The sequence below is a fragment of the Zootoca vivipara genome, chromosome Z2 (genome assembly GCF_965207765.1).
Source record: "Zootoca vivipara chromosome Z2, rZooViv2.hap1.1, whole genome shotgun sequence".
NCBI classification, from domain to species: domain Eukaryota; kingdom Metazoa; phylum Chordata; class Lepidosauria; order Squamata; family Lacertidae; genus Zootoca; species Zootoca vivipara.
Window position 1 is genome coordinate 30,245,727 of NC_142585.1, and position 20,220 is coordinate 30,265,946.

At 43.8% G+C, this 20,220-nt stretch overlaps 1 protein-coding gene across 1 annotated transcript in view; it reads right to left on the minus strand.

The window, feature by feature from the left end:
- Nucleotides 1–300: 300 nt before the first annotated feature.
- Nucleotides 301–20,220, minus strand: part of AR (androgen receptor) — a 218,707-nt gene continuing 198,787 nt past the window's right edge. Inside the window, exons 5-8 of the mRNA XM_035113210.3 lie at nucleotides 8,837–8,981; nucleotides 4,991–5,121; nucleotides 3,814–3,971; nucleotides 301–2,713 (exon numbers count right to left, since the gene is read on the minus strand). Of these exons, the coding sequence (XP_034969101.1) occupies nucleotides 2,558–2,713; nucleotides 3,814–3,971; nucleotides 4,991–5,121; nucleotides 8,837–8,981 (590 nt within the window). The 3' untranslated portion in view covers nucleotides 301–2,557. The remainder of the gene's footprint in view (nucleotides 2,714–3,813; nucleotides 3,972–4,990; nucleotides 5,122–8,836; nucleotides 8,982–20,220) is intronic.

Here is a 20,220-nt window from a genome sequence, read left to right on the forward strand (position 1 = left end):
AGTGTTCTGTCATCTCTTGCCAACCCTTTTGCAGCATCCTCAAACCCCTACAATATGAAAACCCCTCAATGTGCAAACAGAATAAGATTTCTGAGGTGCTTCCTGTCCTCCCCTCCAAAAGCAGCAAAGTTTCTCAGCAGTATGAACATTAAAAGAAAAGCCCATCTTCTAAACATATTTCAATAAAGCTGCAGGTGACATCACTAAAAATAATCAAACCAAATCAAGCTTTGCAGAGCCACATTATTAAAATGACCACTGTCCAGAGTATTCCCATGGCTGCTTCTTTTTTTTCTGAGGGAGGTAGGAGGAGTGGGATAATGGCTAAAAGTCATTTTAAAAATGCATCACTGCAAAGCACAACTTTACAGCCGTTGCTTCTGAAAGGTATACAAGATCCTTCAAAGCCACAATTTGCCAGGCCATTGTTGAACAAGGGAGGCAGGTGAAACTGCTCATGGCAGTGGGAGGGGAGCCTTAATCCATTTTGCGAATTAAAGATCAGCAAGTTATCTCTACCTAAAGATTGTGAGCTAGAGAATCACAATCCACATCCAAAAATCAAAGGAGTCAAACAATTTGTGATTATTTTCTTGTGATGCCGGGGATGGACAGAATAGGGTTAGGAGATACAACTGATGGTTGAGAAACAAGATAATTGTGAGTGGCATTCTTAGGAGAACCAATGAGCTTTTAACACATACTCAGTTCAGCCATTCTAGGACATGACCTGGAACAATAAAAAAAAACCTACATGTAATTCTTTCTGAAAAAAATCAAGACCACCTGAAGATAACAGCTCAGAATCTATTTGTGTCATCCTGTGAGATTCTCTGGCCAGGGACTGTTCTAGGATAGCTTATTCAGACTGAGGGCCCTTCTTCCCACAATCAAGGAAAGTTTCTAAGGTTTGTTTGACTCCCATTACCCCTTTAGACGAATGTCAGTCTTGACTACAGAAATCACAAGAATGAAAAGTGCATCCCCATCCCAATACATGTTCTCTTTACAATGTACCACAATGTTATTAAAAAAGATAATGAAAACACAAGTTCTTCCCCAGTGGAGTGGGTTAGGACCATAGTTATGTGCAGTTTCTCAGGAACCCCAAAGGGGTATCAGAGTCCTTGTTTCACTTGGCTTGGCTTCTGAGGCCCTCGCCCACCATGCTCTCCAAGGAAAAGTCTTGCAAGAGGGTCTTTAGGTGCCTCTGACTTGTGGGAGGCAGAGCTGGGAGGAGGGATGTTGGTGTTGGTGACAAAAGCAGCTGGATGAAGGCCCTCTGAGGACTGCAGAGCTGCCTTTTTTGAGGAGAGTGTCCTTCGTGATGGAGAAACAACAACAAAAATGCTCAAAACTGGAATGTGCTCACATTCATTGGGTGACTTTTTAAAAAAGTTTTGGCTCATGGTCCACAGAAAGAAAAGGAAGTAAGAAAAAAGGGTTGCACTGTAAAACAGCCCTCTGTAACCTTCAGGGCACCAGGAGGGTTAAGCACTACCCTCCAGCTCCTCTTAATGCTTTGTGTCATTTTCCATGAGCACAAGAACAGCATTGTATGGATTTGGGCACTTTGTGTCAGGTAAATGCTGCTGTAAGGGCCCCAGAGTTAAGTGGAGAGGCACACTGAACAGCAGCCGAATCTGAGGCAGTGGCTTGTGGCGACGTGGTGTAGGAACATGATGGGGACTGAGACTAGTTCACATGCAGAAATGTGGCCCTGCGGAATCTGAGTCCGTGTGATGCCTGCAGCTGTGACGGCAAACACACACTTTTTTTTTTTTTCAGTCGTATGATTCTGCTACATTCTCTCCTCCATATGATTTTGAGTCCAGGATTGACAGTTCTCCCTTCCTGTCCTCATATATGCTATGGAAATCCTCCTGCATCTTAAGAGTGAGATTTGTGACGCAATGGGAAAAAAGCACACTGCACAGAAAAGTTGATCAAAAAACTGTTAAAAAATAAAAATAAAATCACCCGCTCCCCAAAAATTAAGTTCTTCCCACTCCCAGGATTTGATTTGAGCAACCTGCTTGTCATCTTGGATTCTGGTTTTGTTTAAAAAGAGAGAATAAAACAGCAATGAAGGGAACACCCAAAACACGATGAGTGTGTGTGTGTGTGTTTTGACAGACTTCCCATCATGGTACAGGACCACAGAAGCCATTGTGGGAAATGCAGAAGCCCAAGAATGTAAACAAGTGCCGCCTGGCACCATGCCACAACACCAGATTAAAAATATATATAAGAACAGGAAAGAGAAATAGAGAAGGTGCAGGGTTTGCACGCACACACATATGCTGGGCTGTTTCAAAACAGGCCGAAAAAAATTCCCACTTGAAAGGGGAATTCCCAGGTGGGGGGTCACCAAAACTGAAAAGAATCCCAGCAGGTTAGTTCTGTTTTCGTTATTACTGTATATCTTTGTAGCATATACAGTATTCCAAGGCACTGCAGTGCAAAAGTAACAGGCAGGTGAAGGCTGGACAGGGTTGGCGGCTTCCAGGGCCTTGGCTGCAAAGGGCTCCTCCCTTCCTTTGTCTCCCTCACTCCATCACTGTGTGTGGAAGTAGATGGGCTTCACCTTCCCAGAGAGGATCTTGGGGACTTGCACCGAGATGATCTCTGCCATCATTTCTGGGTAATCCACACTGACCATGTGGGACTTGACCAGGAGGTCGAATGTAAACTGGTGCAGCTCTCGGGCAATCTAGGAAAGAGGAAAGAGAGGAGGTGATGTCACTTTATAGTGATGTAGGTTTTGGGGGGAGGAAGTATGAATGATGCCCTGAGCCCCTTCCAGTTCTTGGATTCCTGTATCGGAGGTGGGTAGAAGGTATGAGAACAAGCTCAACAAACCAGCCCCTTTTGTCTAGGCGATAGCTGTGGCTGAGTAGTTAAGCGCCAGGATCAGCATCCCAAAAGGATGAGCTGGGCTGCAAGAGTTGTGACTAAGGGACGGGGGGGTCTTGTTTTTATTTTGATTATGCATTTTTTGTTTTTTAATGTTGTGATTTCATCCTGTGAACCATCCTGAGACCTGTGGGTATAGTGCGGTATACAAATTTAATAAATAATAAAATAATAAAAGCAACCAATTTATTTGGCATTGGCAGCCTGGGGATTAAGGAATGTTTCCCTGCATGTGTACTAGATCTGAAATAATAAATTAATAATAATAATTTTTTTATTGTTTATACCCTGCCCATCTGGCTGGGTTCCCCCAGCCATTCTGTGTGGCATCCAGCAAGATATAAAAGTAATAATAATAAAATGACAGACATTAAAAACTTCCCTGAACAGGGCTGCCTTCAGATGTTTTCTAAAAGTTGTGTAATTCTTTATCTCCCTCTCATTTGATGGGAGGGTGTTCCACAAGGAGGGCACCACTGCCAAGAAGAACCTCTGCCTGGTTCCTTGTAATTTTATTTGTTGCAGTGAGAGAACTGCCAGAAGACCCTCGGAGCTGGACCTCAGTGTCTGGACTGAATGATGGGGGTGGAGATGATCCTTCAGGTATACTGGGCTGAGGCCATTTAGGGCTTTAAAAGCCAGCATCCCACAAACATCTATATATTTGACAGCACAGTTCTCTGGTCTTGGAGGAAGTGACTGTGAGGTCACAGTGACTTTCTGCATATTTGTTTCCAGTGCTCTTTTTTACAGGTTTGTTGTACAGGTGGGGGGGGGGCACCTGCCCACCCCACAAGTTCAACAGCAGATTCTGTGGAGTTTTGATCAAAAGATTAACAAAAGATCTTGCCATGTGTGTGGCTAACCCTCTTTCTCTTCCCTTGTCCTCTTACTTACAGGCTGCACAGAGTCTAGGAGCTTGGTGAGCTGGTAGAAACGCCGGGAGCAGGAGGTAGGATTCTTCCTCTTGCAAGCAATGATGCGATCAAGTTCCTTGATGTAGTTCATTCGAAGTTCGTCAAAAAACTTCTGGTTCTTCAGCCCGTCTACTGGAACTGGTGTATGGAGAAGGAGAGGAACAATCAGTATGGTTGTGCCTTGTGTGCATGTTACTTTCCAAGACAGCGCTTATTTGCAAAACTGTGCCCACTTGAACCACCCATTTGGAACCACCCCGTGAGAGTATCTTTACCTTTCTGGAGTTGTGTGCCAAGGGCGTCTGGCCCCCCTCCCAGCAATGCAGAGAGCTTTTAAGTTCTCCACCTTGCTTACCAGGCTCTGGTGAAATCTCGCAGGGCAGCCCGAGTTCCGGCAAGATCTTGTGAGAGCATCCCAGAGCCCAGTAAGTAAGTACTGAGAGCTTAAAATCACTTTCCATACTGGGAGAACCTGGTGCAAAAGGAGCTTTTAAGCTCTCAAAGCTCTCTGCTTTGCATGCATTTAATTTGTAGGCTTTCAACCATCTGGCTTTCAAAACCACACATGCTTGAAATTGCATGTTAATCACATGCAAGATGGGATGGAATTTAGGTGCATAATGATGCTGGTGGTAATAATAATAATAATAATAATAATAGTGGTGGCAGTAGTAAGAGCAAGGATTTTGTCAGACAGGGTGGTTGTCAGAATAAAATGATGAAGGCGATTTAATCACACCACCTTAAATTATTGAGAATCAGTGTGGTGTGGTGGTTGGAGTGTTGGACTAGGACTAGGAAGAGACCAGGGTTCAAATCCCTCCTCAGTAGTGCAGTTCACTAGGTGACCTTGGGCCGGTCACTGCCTCTCAGATTAACCTACCTCACAGGATTGCTGTGGGGATTAAATGAGGAGGAGGAGAGTCATGCGCACCACCATGAACTCTTTGAACAAGAAGGTGGGGAATAAATGCAATAAATAACTAACAATTAATATAATAATAATTTATTAAAATACTCTTTGTGTGCAGTATAGCAGTATTCTGCTATGTATCTCTGGCCATCTGTCAGGGATAGAGCTAGATGACCCTTGCAACTCTACAATTCTATTATTCTTTTTTGAAAGAAAGGGAGAAGGAAATAAAAATGCGTCTTACTAATACTGAAGAGGAGCAGAGCTTTCATGCAGAGGAATTCTTGGGGAGTGATTTGAAGCCATCCAAACTCTTGGGAGAGATGCCGCATCCTGACGCACTGACTGTACATTCTGGATTTGTGCATCCGGTACCTGGGAGGAGGAGGAGGAGATAATTAGCAAATGCCAGCAGGAAACTTTAAAGAGAATCAGTGATCAATTAGGCAAATGGATCTTTCTCGCTTGCTGGAAGATTCAGGATGGATAAAAAGAAAGGACTTCACGCAGCACATAGTTAAACTGTGTGACTTGCTCCCACATGCAGCAGTGATGGTCACCAACTTGTATGACTTTAAAAGAGGATTATGGAAATTCATGAAGGCTATGCTCTGCCTCCACAGTCAGAGGCGATACTGCTTCTGAATCCTAGTTGCTGGGAAGCACAGAAGGGGAGACAGCTCCTGTGCTCAAATCCTGCCTGGTAGTTTCCTACAATGGGCATATGGTGTCAACTGTAAGAATAGGATGCTAGATTAGATGGGCCACTGGTCTGATCTAGCAGGCTCTTCTTATGTTCTTAAAATAAAGATCCCCCCCCCAGCTTCCACCACACTGGCTGGAAATCTATCTCTGCTGCAGCCTTAAGGGCAACCTGTCCTGGAATCAATGAACGAGAACATTGCAAAACAGGAGGATGGAGGGAAGTTATTCTAAGGAGCTCATGACCTTCTTGATGTTTTCTTGGGGAAAACATCACTCCCAAGAATTTGCAATCATTAAAGTATGCAATGCAATTATTTGGTGTGCAAGCCATCAGAACAGGGCACATCTCTTGATTATTTCCATCAGCACAAACTTTTGATCCCTCTCAATGACCCAAGAAGACCTGCAAAGCCCTGTCTGGGTCTGCCTTCTGGTTGTTGCTGCAAACACTAGCTGGTATCAAGGAAGGGAATGGGCAAGGGTTGGTTAATGGTGTTCTGCTACCATTCTGCATCAATAAATTAATATTGAAACTGCAGGTCCCATTGTGGTGCTGCTGGCAGCAAGGGGCTTTCCTTGTTCAGTTTATCCCTGCTGGGTTTAATTGCTAAATGAGCTGTATGTGTATTTTCTGCATAATTTGAGTAGGAAGTCAAAGGATGGAGGGTCCAAAAGTTATTGATACACACTCATAAGACACAAGAATTTGAGAGCAGCAGTTCCTAAACATCTTGGGGTGGGGAGCACTGCCTGGTTCTGTGAATGCATCCCCAGGGCCCCCTACCCTACCTTACTTTACCCTACCCAATGAAAATCATTTACTCAGAACAGTGGTTTGCACAACCCTCAAAAGTAGATAATAACACAAAGATTCAAAACAGTGACATGAATTGCACATTTATTCAAAAAATAATTATATGTAAAAATGAATATGTACTCTAATATAATCATATAGCATATATTTCTTGCTTGTTTCCTATACTCTGTGCATTAGTACAGAGACAACTGAAATCATGAGTCATTCCCTCCAGCTGCTTCCTTCTTGTGGTTTCATGCTTTTAATAGGAACGCTTGTGCTGATAGAATGATCAGAAGAGTAAGGTATCCAATTCCTCCCACACTCTTTCAATTTTTAAATTATTCTTTATCATAAAATATATATAACTGTGGTTTACAACAGTCTAAAAGCATAAAACCATACAGTAAAATAATAAAAAGTTAAAAATAAGTTAAAACCAAAAATAAATTAAAACAAGCATAAATAATCCATTGTGTGAGATGTGCTCTTAATTGCCTGATTAGGCCTGGCAGAATAGAAAAATGTTCAGCAGGCATTTAAAAGTTGAAATCAGAAGGCCTCTGTTTAATCGCTAACAGCAGAGTATGCCACAATACTGGGCTGATGACACTAAAGGCTCAGTTTCTTGGCATTGCCAAATGAGCCTTCCCAACTTGGGGAATGACCAGTGTCGCTCCTGCATGATCTCTGTGATCGAGTTGTGATATTACAAGGGTTCAGGTGGTCCCTGAGGTTCCCTGGACCTAAGTTGTTCAGGGGTGTGTAAATCAATACAAGGACCTTGAACGTGGCTTGGTAGAAGACGGGCAGCCAGTGCAGCTGTTTTAAAAATGGTGTCACTTGTCCTCAGCCTGAAGCTCCCATCAGCAATATGGCTGCAGCATTCTGCCCCAGCTGGAGCTTCCAAACCAGGCCAAAGGGCAGCCCCACATAGAGCACATTGCAGTAGTCCAGCCCCGGGGTTACAAATGCATGGACTTCAGCTGTACTGTGTAAACCAGAGAAAACTGGCAAAAGGCCCTCCTAGTCACACAGGACACCTGGGCCTCTTAGTGACAGAGATGTATGCAGCTGTACCCCCAAACTACAGTACACTCTTGCTCCTTCAGATAGAGGGCAACCCCATGCTGAGAAGTCTATTGGGCTGGGGTATTGTTTATGTTTTTTGTTGGGGGAGGGGTTTGCTTTTATTGTATCTTTATTTCAGATGTCATTATTTATGTGGGAATTGTTTCAATTGGTATTCTTTCTGACGCTTTTTATTGTTTACGACTACTTTTGCTATGTTTGTAATTGCCGTATATTCCGGCATATAAGACGACTGGGTGTATAAGACGACCCCCAACTTTTCCAGTTAAAATATAGAGTTTGGGATATACTCGCCGTATAAGAAATACAACCCGGCGTATAAGACGACCACTGACTTTCGAGAAGATTTTCCTGGGTTAAAAAGTAGTCTTATATGCAGGAATATGCAGTATGTGTTTTTTTCATGTTGTAAGCTGCGTTGAGCATGGTTTTAACTGTGGGAAGGTGACATACGAATAAAGTTATGTACGTAGGTATGTATCACTAATCCAAATACAGAATCTCGTGTTTCAGAGAAGGTAGCAGAAGTAGACTTCTGGGGAAAGTACTCACCACTCTCAGTGTTTGGTTGCAGGGAGAAGTCAAGATTTATGGTCTCCTAAATCAATTGCTTGGCATTATTCACACAGGATTGGTGTCGCAGTCTGTACACAATCAGCTATGCTGTTTATAAGGTATAACCCACTTTTACGACTGGCTTTGCACAAGCCTCGATCTATCTCTCAAAGGGCTTCATGTACTGTCCTAGGACTGCTCATGGGATGACAGATGAAGGCACATGGTCTGCTGGAAGATTCCACAAGGGAATATCCCAAGCATGCAGATCCCAAAGATGGAACCGGGGGGTGGGGGGCAATGGCAGAGGCAATTGAGCAATGAAAGATGGAGTCGCAAAAATCATAGAATTGGAAGGGACCTCAAGCATCTAATCCAATTACACAGGAATCACAACTAAAGCATCGCTGACACAGATGGCAGCCTAACCCCTACTGAAAAACCTCCAATGAAGGAATTAATGTCATTTTGCTCAGAAACATCCCTGGAGACCCAGAACAAGGCTTGCTCCCTGCACCCCACCACCAAATAAGTGTAAAAAATAATAATGCTATTTTTAGTTTGATTCATTAATGCATTCTGATGGGTTTGGTCAACTTTTATTAATTTATCATTTTCTTTATTAAATTTCCATTCCACCCTACACCATAAATCTCAGGACAGTTCACAACATAAAACTATCAGGTCTTTGTTGGTTTTGTAATGGGATCTGAGGTGGCCTCACCTCAAAGAGGATATTGTAGAGCTGAAAAAAGTTCAGAAGAGGGCAACCAAAATGATCAAGAGGATGAAGTTGCTCCCTTGTGAGGAAAGGTCGCAGTGTTTGGGACTTTTTAGTTTAGGGAAAAGGCAAGTAAGAGGAGGCCTGATAGAAGTTTATAAAATGATGCATGGAGGAAGTGGGGTAGGGAAAAGTTTTTCTTGTTCCCTCATAGCACTTACTCATTGAAGACCAAGTCTGGGGCGAAGTAGAGCATCCGAGAGTTCACGTTGGTGAATGATCTCCATCCCATTGCAAAAATCATCAGGCCCATCCAGGAGTACTGAATGATCGCCATTTGGTCATCCACATGCAAGTTGCGGAACCCTGTGGAAGAAAAGAGGCGCATCTGAGAAATGCTAAGTCAGGCTGAATGCAAAGCTTGCTACTATTCTTTCCTAAGAAAGCACTGTCAGTATCTCCAGATGAGAGTAACTTGTCAATGCTGCTAATAATTTAAACTCCAGCAGCCCATTTGTAAGATTATATTTCGATACATACAGACATACACATGCATACTGTCATGAAGTAGTGATCCTGTGAGCAAGAATCGCTGGGTGGAGCCTCTCAGGCAGGTGGTAACAATTAGTCCCGAAAGTGGGAGCATATGATGGGCCTGGCTGGTTGCCAGTACTCCCCAGCCCCTACAAATATTCAAGTTAACCTGCTGGGGGAGGGAGATAACATGCCATGTTTTAGACTTGCTGTTTGATTTCCTGTATCTGGTGCCAGAGAAGAAGCCAATAAAGCCTGGTAACCATAGCTGCCAAGTTTTCCCTTTTCTCGCGAGGAACATAGCTGCCAAGTTTTCCCTTTTCTCGCGAGAAAGCCTATTCAGCATAAGGGAAAATCCCTGTAAAAATGGGATAACTTGGCAGCTATGGCGAGGAAGCCTATTCAGCATAATGGAATTTCCCTTTAAAAAAGGGAGAACTTGGCAGCTATGCTGGTAACCCGTTTGGTGCCTTCGTGTGATTGATTAGTAACTTGGAGGGAGGACTCAGGAAAACAACCCCTTCCTTGACATGGTGTCATAGCAGAGGACTCCAACAGGAGTTTTGGAGCTTCAGCACCTTGAGTGTGAATGGTAAGTGACTGTTTAGATGGTGGAAAGTGTTCATCAATTGTAGGGAAAATAGCAGGAGAGTGTGCTTGTCTGTTTGATGAGAAGCAGGAAGGGAGCCAGCTAGATAATGGACGCGATGGGTGGAGATGTAAAGGAGGAATATGGTCGGGTGTCAAGACCTGGTTTGGAGTGAGAGAAACTACTCTCCAGAAAGATCGGGGGGATTCCCCATATACTGAAGGACAGGATTTAGTCGCATATTTTGCACTCTTTGAAGCTACATGTGAAGACTTTCTTATTCCCATGAGCCGCTGGATGAGAATTCTGCGCTCCTTGTTAACTGGTAAATTGGCAGATGTAATGGTAAAGCTGTCACCATCCAGTTTTAATGACTATGATAATTTTAAAACTTTAGCTTTGCAACAATTCACTGTGTTAGCGGAGACCTATCATCAAGCTTTTCGAAAGTGGATAAGGGTGGGGCACAAATTTCTTTTCTTGTCCCTGTGAATAGGGACTGGAACCCTAAAACTGCCAAAGATGCTGAGGTACTGGTGAATAACATGAAACTGAATTGCCGGCAAAGTTCTGGAAAGTCAACTTACAAAGGGGAGGAGTGGGAAAACAGTGACTTTGATAATACGTAACAGGAAACCCCCTAGGCGGGAAAGTTTGTCTCGTCTCAGAGTGGCCTGTGTTCCTTTTGCAAACAGCCACATCTTAAGAAAGATTGTAGCTTGTTACAAGGCAGAGAATGGTGGGCAGGTTGCATCTCGAGAACAGCGCAAGTGCATGTGGTGCAGTCTGAGGAAGCTCTGTGGGAGGAGGGAGAAAGACCAAGTGAACCATCTATGTCGGCACCTCCCACTCACCAGAATAAGGATTTGTTTTTAATTATGTAGCATGAGGCTTTATATGCAATGTTTAATTTTTTTGCTCAATGAATTCCATTAATCCATTCAATGTCATGCTCTTCCAGAGGTTTCTGTAAGATTAATTGGGGCAGTTTTTCTAACAAGAAGATATTATCACAGATGCTTGTTTTTGCATTCTCAAAAGTGTGAATTTGTGTCTGCAGAGATAACATGCCTTTTTTCACAGGAAAAATGTTATAAAATAAACATAGAGAGTTGAGGAAAAAACCTTAATCCCATTGTTCCTTTACAAATTTATATACACAGAATCAACCCCTTACCTCTTAAATGCTAAGTTCCAAGAGGTTCAATGAATAGATTGTTTGGAGTGGAATAGATCTGCACAAGTAGCTAAGTGTGGAGCAGTGAAAATGAAAGTGCAACCTTGTAAGCAGAATACTTTGTAAGTCTTGGGATCCTTGTGTAATAATTGTGTAAGTCAGTAGCATGTCTGTGCAACCTAGACTTGAGGCAAGTGCTGAAGGCACTTCAGGGCTGCCAACCTCTTCCCAATCCTACTGGGTTCCAACAACTGCACTAACACTTAACTGTACAGAATAGGCACCTGAATGTAGAAGCAAATCCCAAGGGTTTGTGGTGGAGGAGGAAATAGTAATGGGGGTGTAAGTCCTTGGCGAGACTTTGAAGTGCTTGCCAGACAACTAATAAGAGTTCACGGGTTCCAGACCCTTCTTCCCAGGGCTCGCTTGACATTGTCCAAACAATAAAGTCTCTACCTGGAACTTCAGTCCTGCAGCAGGAATCCCTGAGGTTCTCTGCTGCAATCCTTGGCTCCCCTTTTCCAGCTTTCCACCAGCCTGTTTCTCTTCAGCCTGTTCTTTCTGCAAGCCTGTTCCAGCCGAGACCTACCAACTGTATCTCTCTCCCCCCACCCCTAGAAAAAGGAAAGGCCAGCCTCTCCAAAAACAGGGCTGCTGGGAGATATAGCCTCTCTGAGATTCCATTACTGTACATTTGTGTGTCTAGCCTGAGATTTATCACAATATTCTCTCCTTGGAGGAGAAAACCTATAATGTGTGCTAAAACTCAGTCTAAGTTTTTTTTAAAAAAGAAAATTGTTTAACCACATCAGTTAACAAACATGGATAGATATGCTATAATGTTATTGTTTTAGTTAAATAAATTGTTTAAATTGTTATTAAGGAAATTATTATTATTCTCCTTCCAATGAAGTACAGCAGAAAAGTTGTCCAAATATAAAGTTAACTTATTAAACCTCACAATAATTTCATAATTATCGGTCTATGTATTTCTAATAGTATAACCAGATCAGTAATTTTTGATATAACTGTGAAAACTACTCTGAAAATGTATTATTCCAGAAATGAAACCTTCATTTGTTTGTAAGCATTAAGATTATACCAGCAATAAGGATTCTTTGTTAAAAAGTGATTTAAATCAAGTCTTGTTGACTCGTGATTTAAATCGATTTGATTTAAATCAAATCCACCCTGCCGGGGGAGGGAGATGCCATGTTTTAGACTAGCTGTTTGATGTCCTTTATCTGGTGCCAGAGAAGAAGCCAATAAAGCCTGGTAACCCGTTCGGTGCCTGTGTGTGATTGATGAGAAGCTTGGAGGGAGGACTTGGGAAAGTGACCCCCTCCTTGACACATACATACATACATACATACAGGGTTAGCTCATGATATTTTGGCACCTTTGCCAGGGAAAAGAGGATCAGTGAAGATCTACATTGGGAACAAAGTGGGGAGAAATCAAATCAACCATACCCAATGGTTGAAGTGGGAATCAAAGGCCATTGTGCGCATATGAGTCAACTCTTAGGTGCTGAGGTATATTCAGTTCTCCCAGTAAAATATTTGAGGGCGCCAGGCCCTCCAAAGTTAATGGGCATTGCCATTCAAATGGTGTGCATGTGTTGCATTTTGTGACTGATTATGTTCAAGTTTGCACTCCTGGTTGTGTGTGTGGGGAAGGGGCCTGCTATGAATCATGCCAGGCAGGTGCAGAGCACAAAAGACCCTAGAAGGCAGTCCCCACAATTTCTTCCCTAGGGCGGGAGGAGACTAGCAGTGCCTCTTATTCACCAAAAGTCAGCTGTAGAGGCAGCTGCTGTCAAGGAGGAGGCAGATCTTGCCTCCAAGGAACATTCCACAGTCTTTGCTGCTACCTCAGCAACAGCAGCAGGCAATGAATCCCTTGGAGGCAGCACCTGCTGCTGCTCTAGATCCTGCTGCCTGGGGTGATTGCCTCATGTGTGGGCCAGTCCTATATACATGTATACACAGATTCACATAGGTAATCTGGTAGGAGAGAAAGAATTCAGATGAAGGATAGCTGGTTAAGCAGCTTGAAGCACACAGTTCTGTTAGCTGCATCTACTATTATTAGTATTACACATGTTAATTTTCTATTTATATTGCAGAACCCAGCAAGACACACAATACACATAATAGACTATTTTGAGCAGATTTCTCCAGGCTTCAACATATGTGTGAATCTTATTCAACGAACTGAGCAGGCCACCTTATGTCAAGAATCCTCCAATAGGTCCTGGCTAAGCAAGCTGCAAACTTTGCTTTGCTCAAGCAGAAAGGTGGCTGAGGATTATGCCATTTGACGTTTACCTAGACTGAAATAAGTTACAAGCACATCCAAAGCCCAAAAGCCCACACACACAGAGCATAATTTCACTAGCTATTGCCTTTGTAGCTGTAGTTCTCCTCATTCTAGATTTAAACTTCTTCTGCCAACTCTTTAGCCAACTTTCTTTATATGCACATTGAAGTATTTTATTTCATAACTTCAGCTGCTCAATTTAAGCACCTGCAGTTGAGATTCTTGCATTGCACAGGGTTGGATTAAATGATCCTTGGGGTCCCTTCCAACTCTACAATTCTAAGCTCCAATGTACATTTGGAACAGTGGTTCCCAAAATGGGTGGTAGCATCCCCAGAGGAGTGGAATTAGTGTCCCCACTAAGAAGCAAGGAAGCAGCAGCAGAGCACGAGGTAGACCCCTCTGAGCATGCTGATCTTGTATTTATGATTGACTAGAGCGAAACACCTTCCTCGCTTCATTTTTAAAGCTTTGCTGCTTTTATCACTTTCAGAGCTATCTTCTTTGGTCGTGTTTGTTTGCATTTACAATTCTAAGGTGTCACAACATAGTCAATTATTGGTAATAATTTATTTCCTTATAAATGAGTTACTGTACATCTGTGGTAGGTGAAGGATGTGACATGTCTGGAAAGTAGTTATATATAAATATTTTATGCAATAAATCTCCTTCATCCTTATGTGTAAAAATATTTTTCATGCAATATTCTTTGCTGCATTTTTTTTACTACAAGATTAGATCAAAACATGTATTTATTTTTGCTTTTAATATGCAATTAATAATAATAAATGTGCAATTAACTGTTTTGAATTTTATTGCGTTATAATCTTCCTTAGTGGGTCATGCAAACTGTTCTTCTAAATAATACTTTTTATGGGATAGATTAGGGAATGCTGGGCATGAGTTTATGGAACCAAGAGGGTGGCAGAAAAGATGGGGAACCACACTGGTTTAAAGTCTTTAGCAATAATGTTTTGAAGATGCGTACATGTACGCACATTTCTGTACACAAGTGTCCCACTTGCACACAAAGAAGCGTTTATTTCTGGGGGCCACAAAGAATGTGAAACAAACAGTATCATTCACCTGAGATGCCCTGCAATAAACTTTAAATAGCCTTGTCATTTAAAAGGCCATGCATGTCAAGCTGCATGTGATAACGCAGAATATGCTTTTTAACATCTGACAGGCCAGTCAGCAAACAATACCTTCCTTCTTTGCCATTTCCTATAGTGCACAGTGTGTTCCCACAACCCAGCAGCCATAAATCCCAGTGCACAAAATATCTTCTCTTCTGACTGTCTTCATTTTGATAGCCTAATCGTCGTCATATAGAATTTCAAGGGTTTCTCTGAAGCAATTGCTGGGCAGCAACCAGGAACATTCTTTCCTGGGATCTTCTGTAGCAATGATGTCCACATCTGAGGCAAAGCATTCTGGCAATGGGCAACACTCTACATGCTGGATCATCTTGGTGTCTGTAAACTAACTCCTCGAATGATAAAAACACTTGTTGCAATTGGTTTGATTTCTTGCATTTATTTATACAGCACTTTGCCCCCCAAGCAGCTCAAGATGGTATACATAGTTCTCCTCCTTCCCATTTTGTCCTCAGAACAACCCGGTGAGGTAGGTTGTGCTGAGATGAAGTGACTGGCATCCAAGGCCACATCCAAGGCGCTTCATGGCTAATTATGGATTTGAACCCTGGTTTATCTCATGTCCTAGACACTCTAACCAGTCCACCACACAGACTCATAACATTTGTTGTTTAGTCGTTTAGTCGTGTCTGACTCTTCGTGACCCCCATGGACCATAACATAACACAATGCTTACCATTTATATAGTGGTTTAGAGCATTCAAAGTGCTTAATCTGAGCTATCGTAATGCCATCCTTACAACATCTCTGTGAGGTAGGCAAGCATTAACATCTCTGCAACACAGAGGTTGTGTGTGTCTGAGGTTAAGAGAGGGAGAGAGAAGCCTGCCTGAAAGAGTTAAGAGCAGAAGTGGGATTTGCACAGGAGACTTACAGATTAGTCCCTGAGTCTCTATATCAGCTCCATATATCAAACAGCATGTTAATTTGCACATAATGCACCAGATCCATCTGATCATGAGCAGTAGTAAACTCCAAAGATTATTGAATTCAGGAGCACCCAGAATAAAGGAAGAACTTTGCATTCCTGGCTTGGCTGGAATGGATTGCCCTTATTTTAAGGGCTGCCCTATAGAAGATGGAGCAAGCTTGTTTTTTTTCCTGCTGTGGGGGGTAGGACCCAAACCAACGGATTCAAGTTACGAGAAAGGAGCATAGCTGCCAAGTTCTCCTTTTTTTAAAGGGAAATTCCCTTATGTTGAATAGGCTTCCTCGCAAGAAAAGGGAAAACTTGGCAGCTATGGAAAGGAGATTCTGACTAAACATCAGGAAGAACTTTCTGACACTCTTCTTCTTCTTCTTTGGCGATCACTTGTAGCCGAGTAAGATTGTCTTCCATAAACACGGTTATAACAATGGGTCCGTAAGTGACTGTGGAGGCCAATTCTGGATCCACACGTCGTTCCACAGTGGGGACATTGGTTTCCAGGTGGGAGTTGATCACGGTGTGGATTTGCCAAGCGTGCCTTCCTCTTAGCACATTTCTCCCTTGAGATCGAGTTTCTTCAAAGCCCATGACACCTTTGTTAAAGGCTGTTCTCCAACTGGAGCGCTCGCAGGCCAGTGTTTCCCAGTTGTCAGTGTTTATACTACATGTTTTTAGATTTGCCTTGAGACAGTCTTTAAACCTATTTTGTTGACCACCAGCATTACGCTTTCCATTTTAAAGTTTGGAATAGAGTAGTTGCTTTGGAAGATGATCATCAGGCATCCGCACAACATGACCAGTCCAACAAAGTTCAGTGAATCATTGCTTCAACACTGGTGATCTTTGCTTCTTCCAGTACACTGATACCGTGTTTCTCACATTTTAAGACACCGTCTTATATTTATTTTACTCAAGAAAATAAGCCTATGGCTTCTTTTCGGGGGGTGTCTTATTTTATTTTATTTACTAACCGGTAAGTTGCTGCTGCTGCTCAAGCGCCAACAAAGCGGCCAGCAGCGCGCGCCGCGTGGAGCCCCGAGCCAGCGGGACCCAGCAATGCCCAGCAGCGCGCGCCGCGTAGAGCCCCAAGGCAGCTGGACTCAGCAACGTCCGCAGCGCGTGCCGTGTGGAGCCCCGAGCCAGTGGGACCCAGCTGAAGCGCCGACAAAGCGCCCGGCAGCACCGCACAGAGCGCCCCGGGCCACAGCAGCAGGAGGGTTCAAAGTGCTACAGAGCACTGCTGGGTCCCGCTGGCTCGGGGTGCTCCACATGGCACTGCTGGGCGCTTTGTCGGCGCTCCAGCGGGGCCCGCAGCACGCACCACGTGGAGTCCCAAGCCAGCGGGACCCAGCAGCGCGCCCCGCTGAAGCACCGACAAAGCGCCCAGCAGCGCCACGCGGAGCACCCCAAGCCAGCGGGATCCAGCAGTGCTCTGGAGCACTTTGAATCCTCCTCCTCCTCCTGCGGCTCAGGGTGCTCTGTGCGGCGCTGCCGGGTGCCTTGTTGGCGCTGCGGACTTTCTGGGTCCCGCTGCCTTGGGGCTCCACGCGGCGCGCGCTGCTGGGTGTTTTGGCGAGGCCCTCCAGAACTGCACTTAGCACTACGGCTTATTTTCGGGGTATGTCTTATATTTTTTCAACGCATGAAAATCGTGCCATGGCTTATTTTATAGGCACGTCTTAAAATGCGAGAAACACGGTACAGTCGTACCTCGGTTTAAGAACAGTCCTGTTTACGAATGATTCAGTTTACAAACTCCTCAAAACCGGAAGTAGTGTCCCAGTTTGCGAACTTTACCTCGGTCTACAAACGGAATCCGAATGGTGGAAGGGCACCGGCGGTGGGTGGCCTCATTAGGGAAAGTGCACCTCGGTTTAAGAATGGACTTCCAGAACTGATTAAGTTTGTAAACTGAGGTACCACTGTACTACTAAGTAGTCATGCAAATTCTATCTGTCGGGTTTCCCTTGCACTTCATCCAGAAGCTGCAGTTCGTGCAGAATTTTGCAACACGATTGCTGATAGGACTTGTCAGCATATAGCACCTGTGCTCAGAGGTCTTCATTGGCTGCTGATCTACTGCCAGGCCACGTTCAAGGTGTAACTAATAGCATGTAAAGCCCTTTCCAGTTTACTTGGGACCATTTTACCTATGAGATCAGCTTACTCTATGTGTGCCCACTCAACTGCTTCGATTGGTAGAATTGACAGGTGCCACATACCTGCCTCACATGTGTAAGAATGTGATCATATAATGTCGTAGCACCAACACTTTGGAACTTCCTGACTGTTGATATCAGGCAGGTTTCTTCACTGCACTCTTTTTGGTGCCTGTTAAAAACATTTTCGTTTAGGCAAGCCTGTCCATTCATTTAGAATGTCCATGTATGTTTTAATCTGTTTTTAGTTTACAGTATGGATGATTTTATCTTCTGAATGTTTTAAAGTGCTGCTTTTTACTGATAATCTTATTTTGTATTCTCTTTGTAAACATCTCTGATGGTGTTTTTTAAAATAATAATAAATATTTTGGACACAGAGAATTACTGAAGTTTGTTTCCTTGTCCATTCAGGATATTGTTCCTTAGCTGTACTACGGTATGACTAGTGAGCTAAGGCCTTAGTGCCACAATATACCTTATGAGTTTGGCAGAGGGAGCCATCTTGGGAGTCCCTGCACCCACAGAGGCTTGGTGGGGGGAGGTAGAGGGCCTTCTCTGTGGTGGCCCATAGCTTTGGAAATATCTCCCCACAGAGGTGTGTCTCGTGCTTTTTCTATACAGCTTCTAAAAAGGTAAAGGGACCCCTGACCATTAGGTCCAGTCGTGACCGACTCTGGGGTTGCGCGCTCATCTCGCATTATTGGCCGAGGGAGCCGGCGTATAGCTTCCAGGTCATGTGGCCAGCATGACAAAGCCGCTTCTGGCAAACCAGAGCAGCACATGGAAACGCCGTTTACCTTCCCACTGTAGCGGTTCCTATTTATCTACTTGCATTTTGATGTGCTTTCGAACTGCTAGGTTGGCAGGAGCTGGGACCAAGCAACGGGAGCTCACCCCATCACAGGGATTCGAACCGCCGACCTTCTGATCAGCAAGCCCTAGGCTCAGTGGTTTAACCACAGCGCCACCTGGGTCCCTATACAGCTTCTAGCAAATGCTGAAAACACACCACTTTGTCCTGCTTTTGACAGATTAGGAAGGTTGTGAAATAGTGCCTTCAAATAAATGTGTGATTATAACTGAAGGGGCTTTATAAGTGTTATGAGAATTATAAGGTCTAAGATATAAATAAATGTATCTTATATCTAAGATATAAAATAAAAGTTGGGGGTCGTCTTATACGCCCAGTCGTCTTATACGCCGGAATATACGGTAAATGGGGCAGTTTTCATAAAAGAGGGATATAATTCTAATTGGGACTAGCATACTTTAATGTTTTCACAAATAATCTAAAGCAGTCTTTCCAAACCCAGTGCCTTCCAGTTTAGCCTTTGGGCTAAACTTTCAGTATGCTTGGCCATTGGTCATATTGGCTGGAGTTGATAGAAATTGGGGAAGGCTGAGTGACAATCAGAGTTATTCAGTGTGATGGTCAAGTGTAGCATTCACCATTATTCATCCATGCAAAGTGCAAAGAGATCTAAAAGTCTCTCTCAAGTCAGGGGTGGATTTAGGGGAGTGTGACTGGTTTGGCTGCACTGAGTGTAGACCAGGGGTCAGCAAACTTTTTCAGCAGGGGGCCGGTCCACCGTCCCTCAGACCATGTTGGGGGGGGGGGAATGAACGAATTCCTATGCCCCACAAATAACCCAGAGATGCATTTTAAATAAAAGCACACATTATACTGATGTAAAAACATGCTGATTTCTGGACCGTCTGCGGGTCGGATTTAGAAGGTGATTGGGCTGGCCTTGGCCCCTGGGCCTTAGTTTGCCTACCCATGGTGTAGACCCTCAGGGGTGCCACAACTATGGTGTAGAGGCGGTGTGTGTGTGTGCTGAATTCTGGTGTCGTACAGGGTGCTGCTGATATTTGAGACCCCAAGGTCTGCCACTGCTCAAGTAGGTGGTTGCAAAGTGTCAAATGGGTTTCAATGTAAATAAGTGTAAAGTGATGAGCACTGGAGCAAACATTTTCTAATTTCACATGTACTGATAGAATCAGAACTAGCAGTGAGTGACTAACTAGGGAAAGAAATATTTGGGGGTCATGTTTGATAGCTTGTTGAAAATGTCAACTTAGTGTGCAGCAACAGTGAAAAGGGCATACTAGGGATGGATTAGGAAACAGAGTAAATATAAATCAATGGCATTATATAAATCTGCTATTTATAAATCACATACACAGTATTTATATAATTTCCTCACACCAACAGATGGTGTTATTGTATTTCGCTGAATCCTATCCTAGCCCCTCCATGCAAAATTAGCAGCTAAAGAATCCCTGACAGAGGGCCATCCAACCTCTGCTTAAAGGTAAAGGTAAAGGGACCCCTGACCATTAGGTCCAGTCGTGACCAACTCTGGGGTTGCGCGCTCATCTCGCATTATTGGCCGAGGGAGCCGGCGTATAGCTTCCAGGTCATGTGGCCAGCATGACAAAGCCGCTTCTGGTAAACCAGAGCAGCACATGGAAACGCCGTTTACCTTCCCGCTGTAGCAGTTCCTATTTATCTACTTGCATTTTGATGTGCTTTCGAACTGCTAGGTTGGCAGGAGCTGGGACCAAGCAATGGGAGCTCACCCCGTCACAGGGATTAGAACCGCCGACCTTCTGATCGGCAAGCCCTAGGCTCTGTGGTTTAACCACAGCGCTAACTACATCCAAATGGGAGTCCACCATCTTCTGAGGGATTTCTTTCCACTCGCTAATGGCTCTTACTCTCAGAAAGTT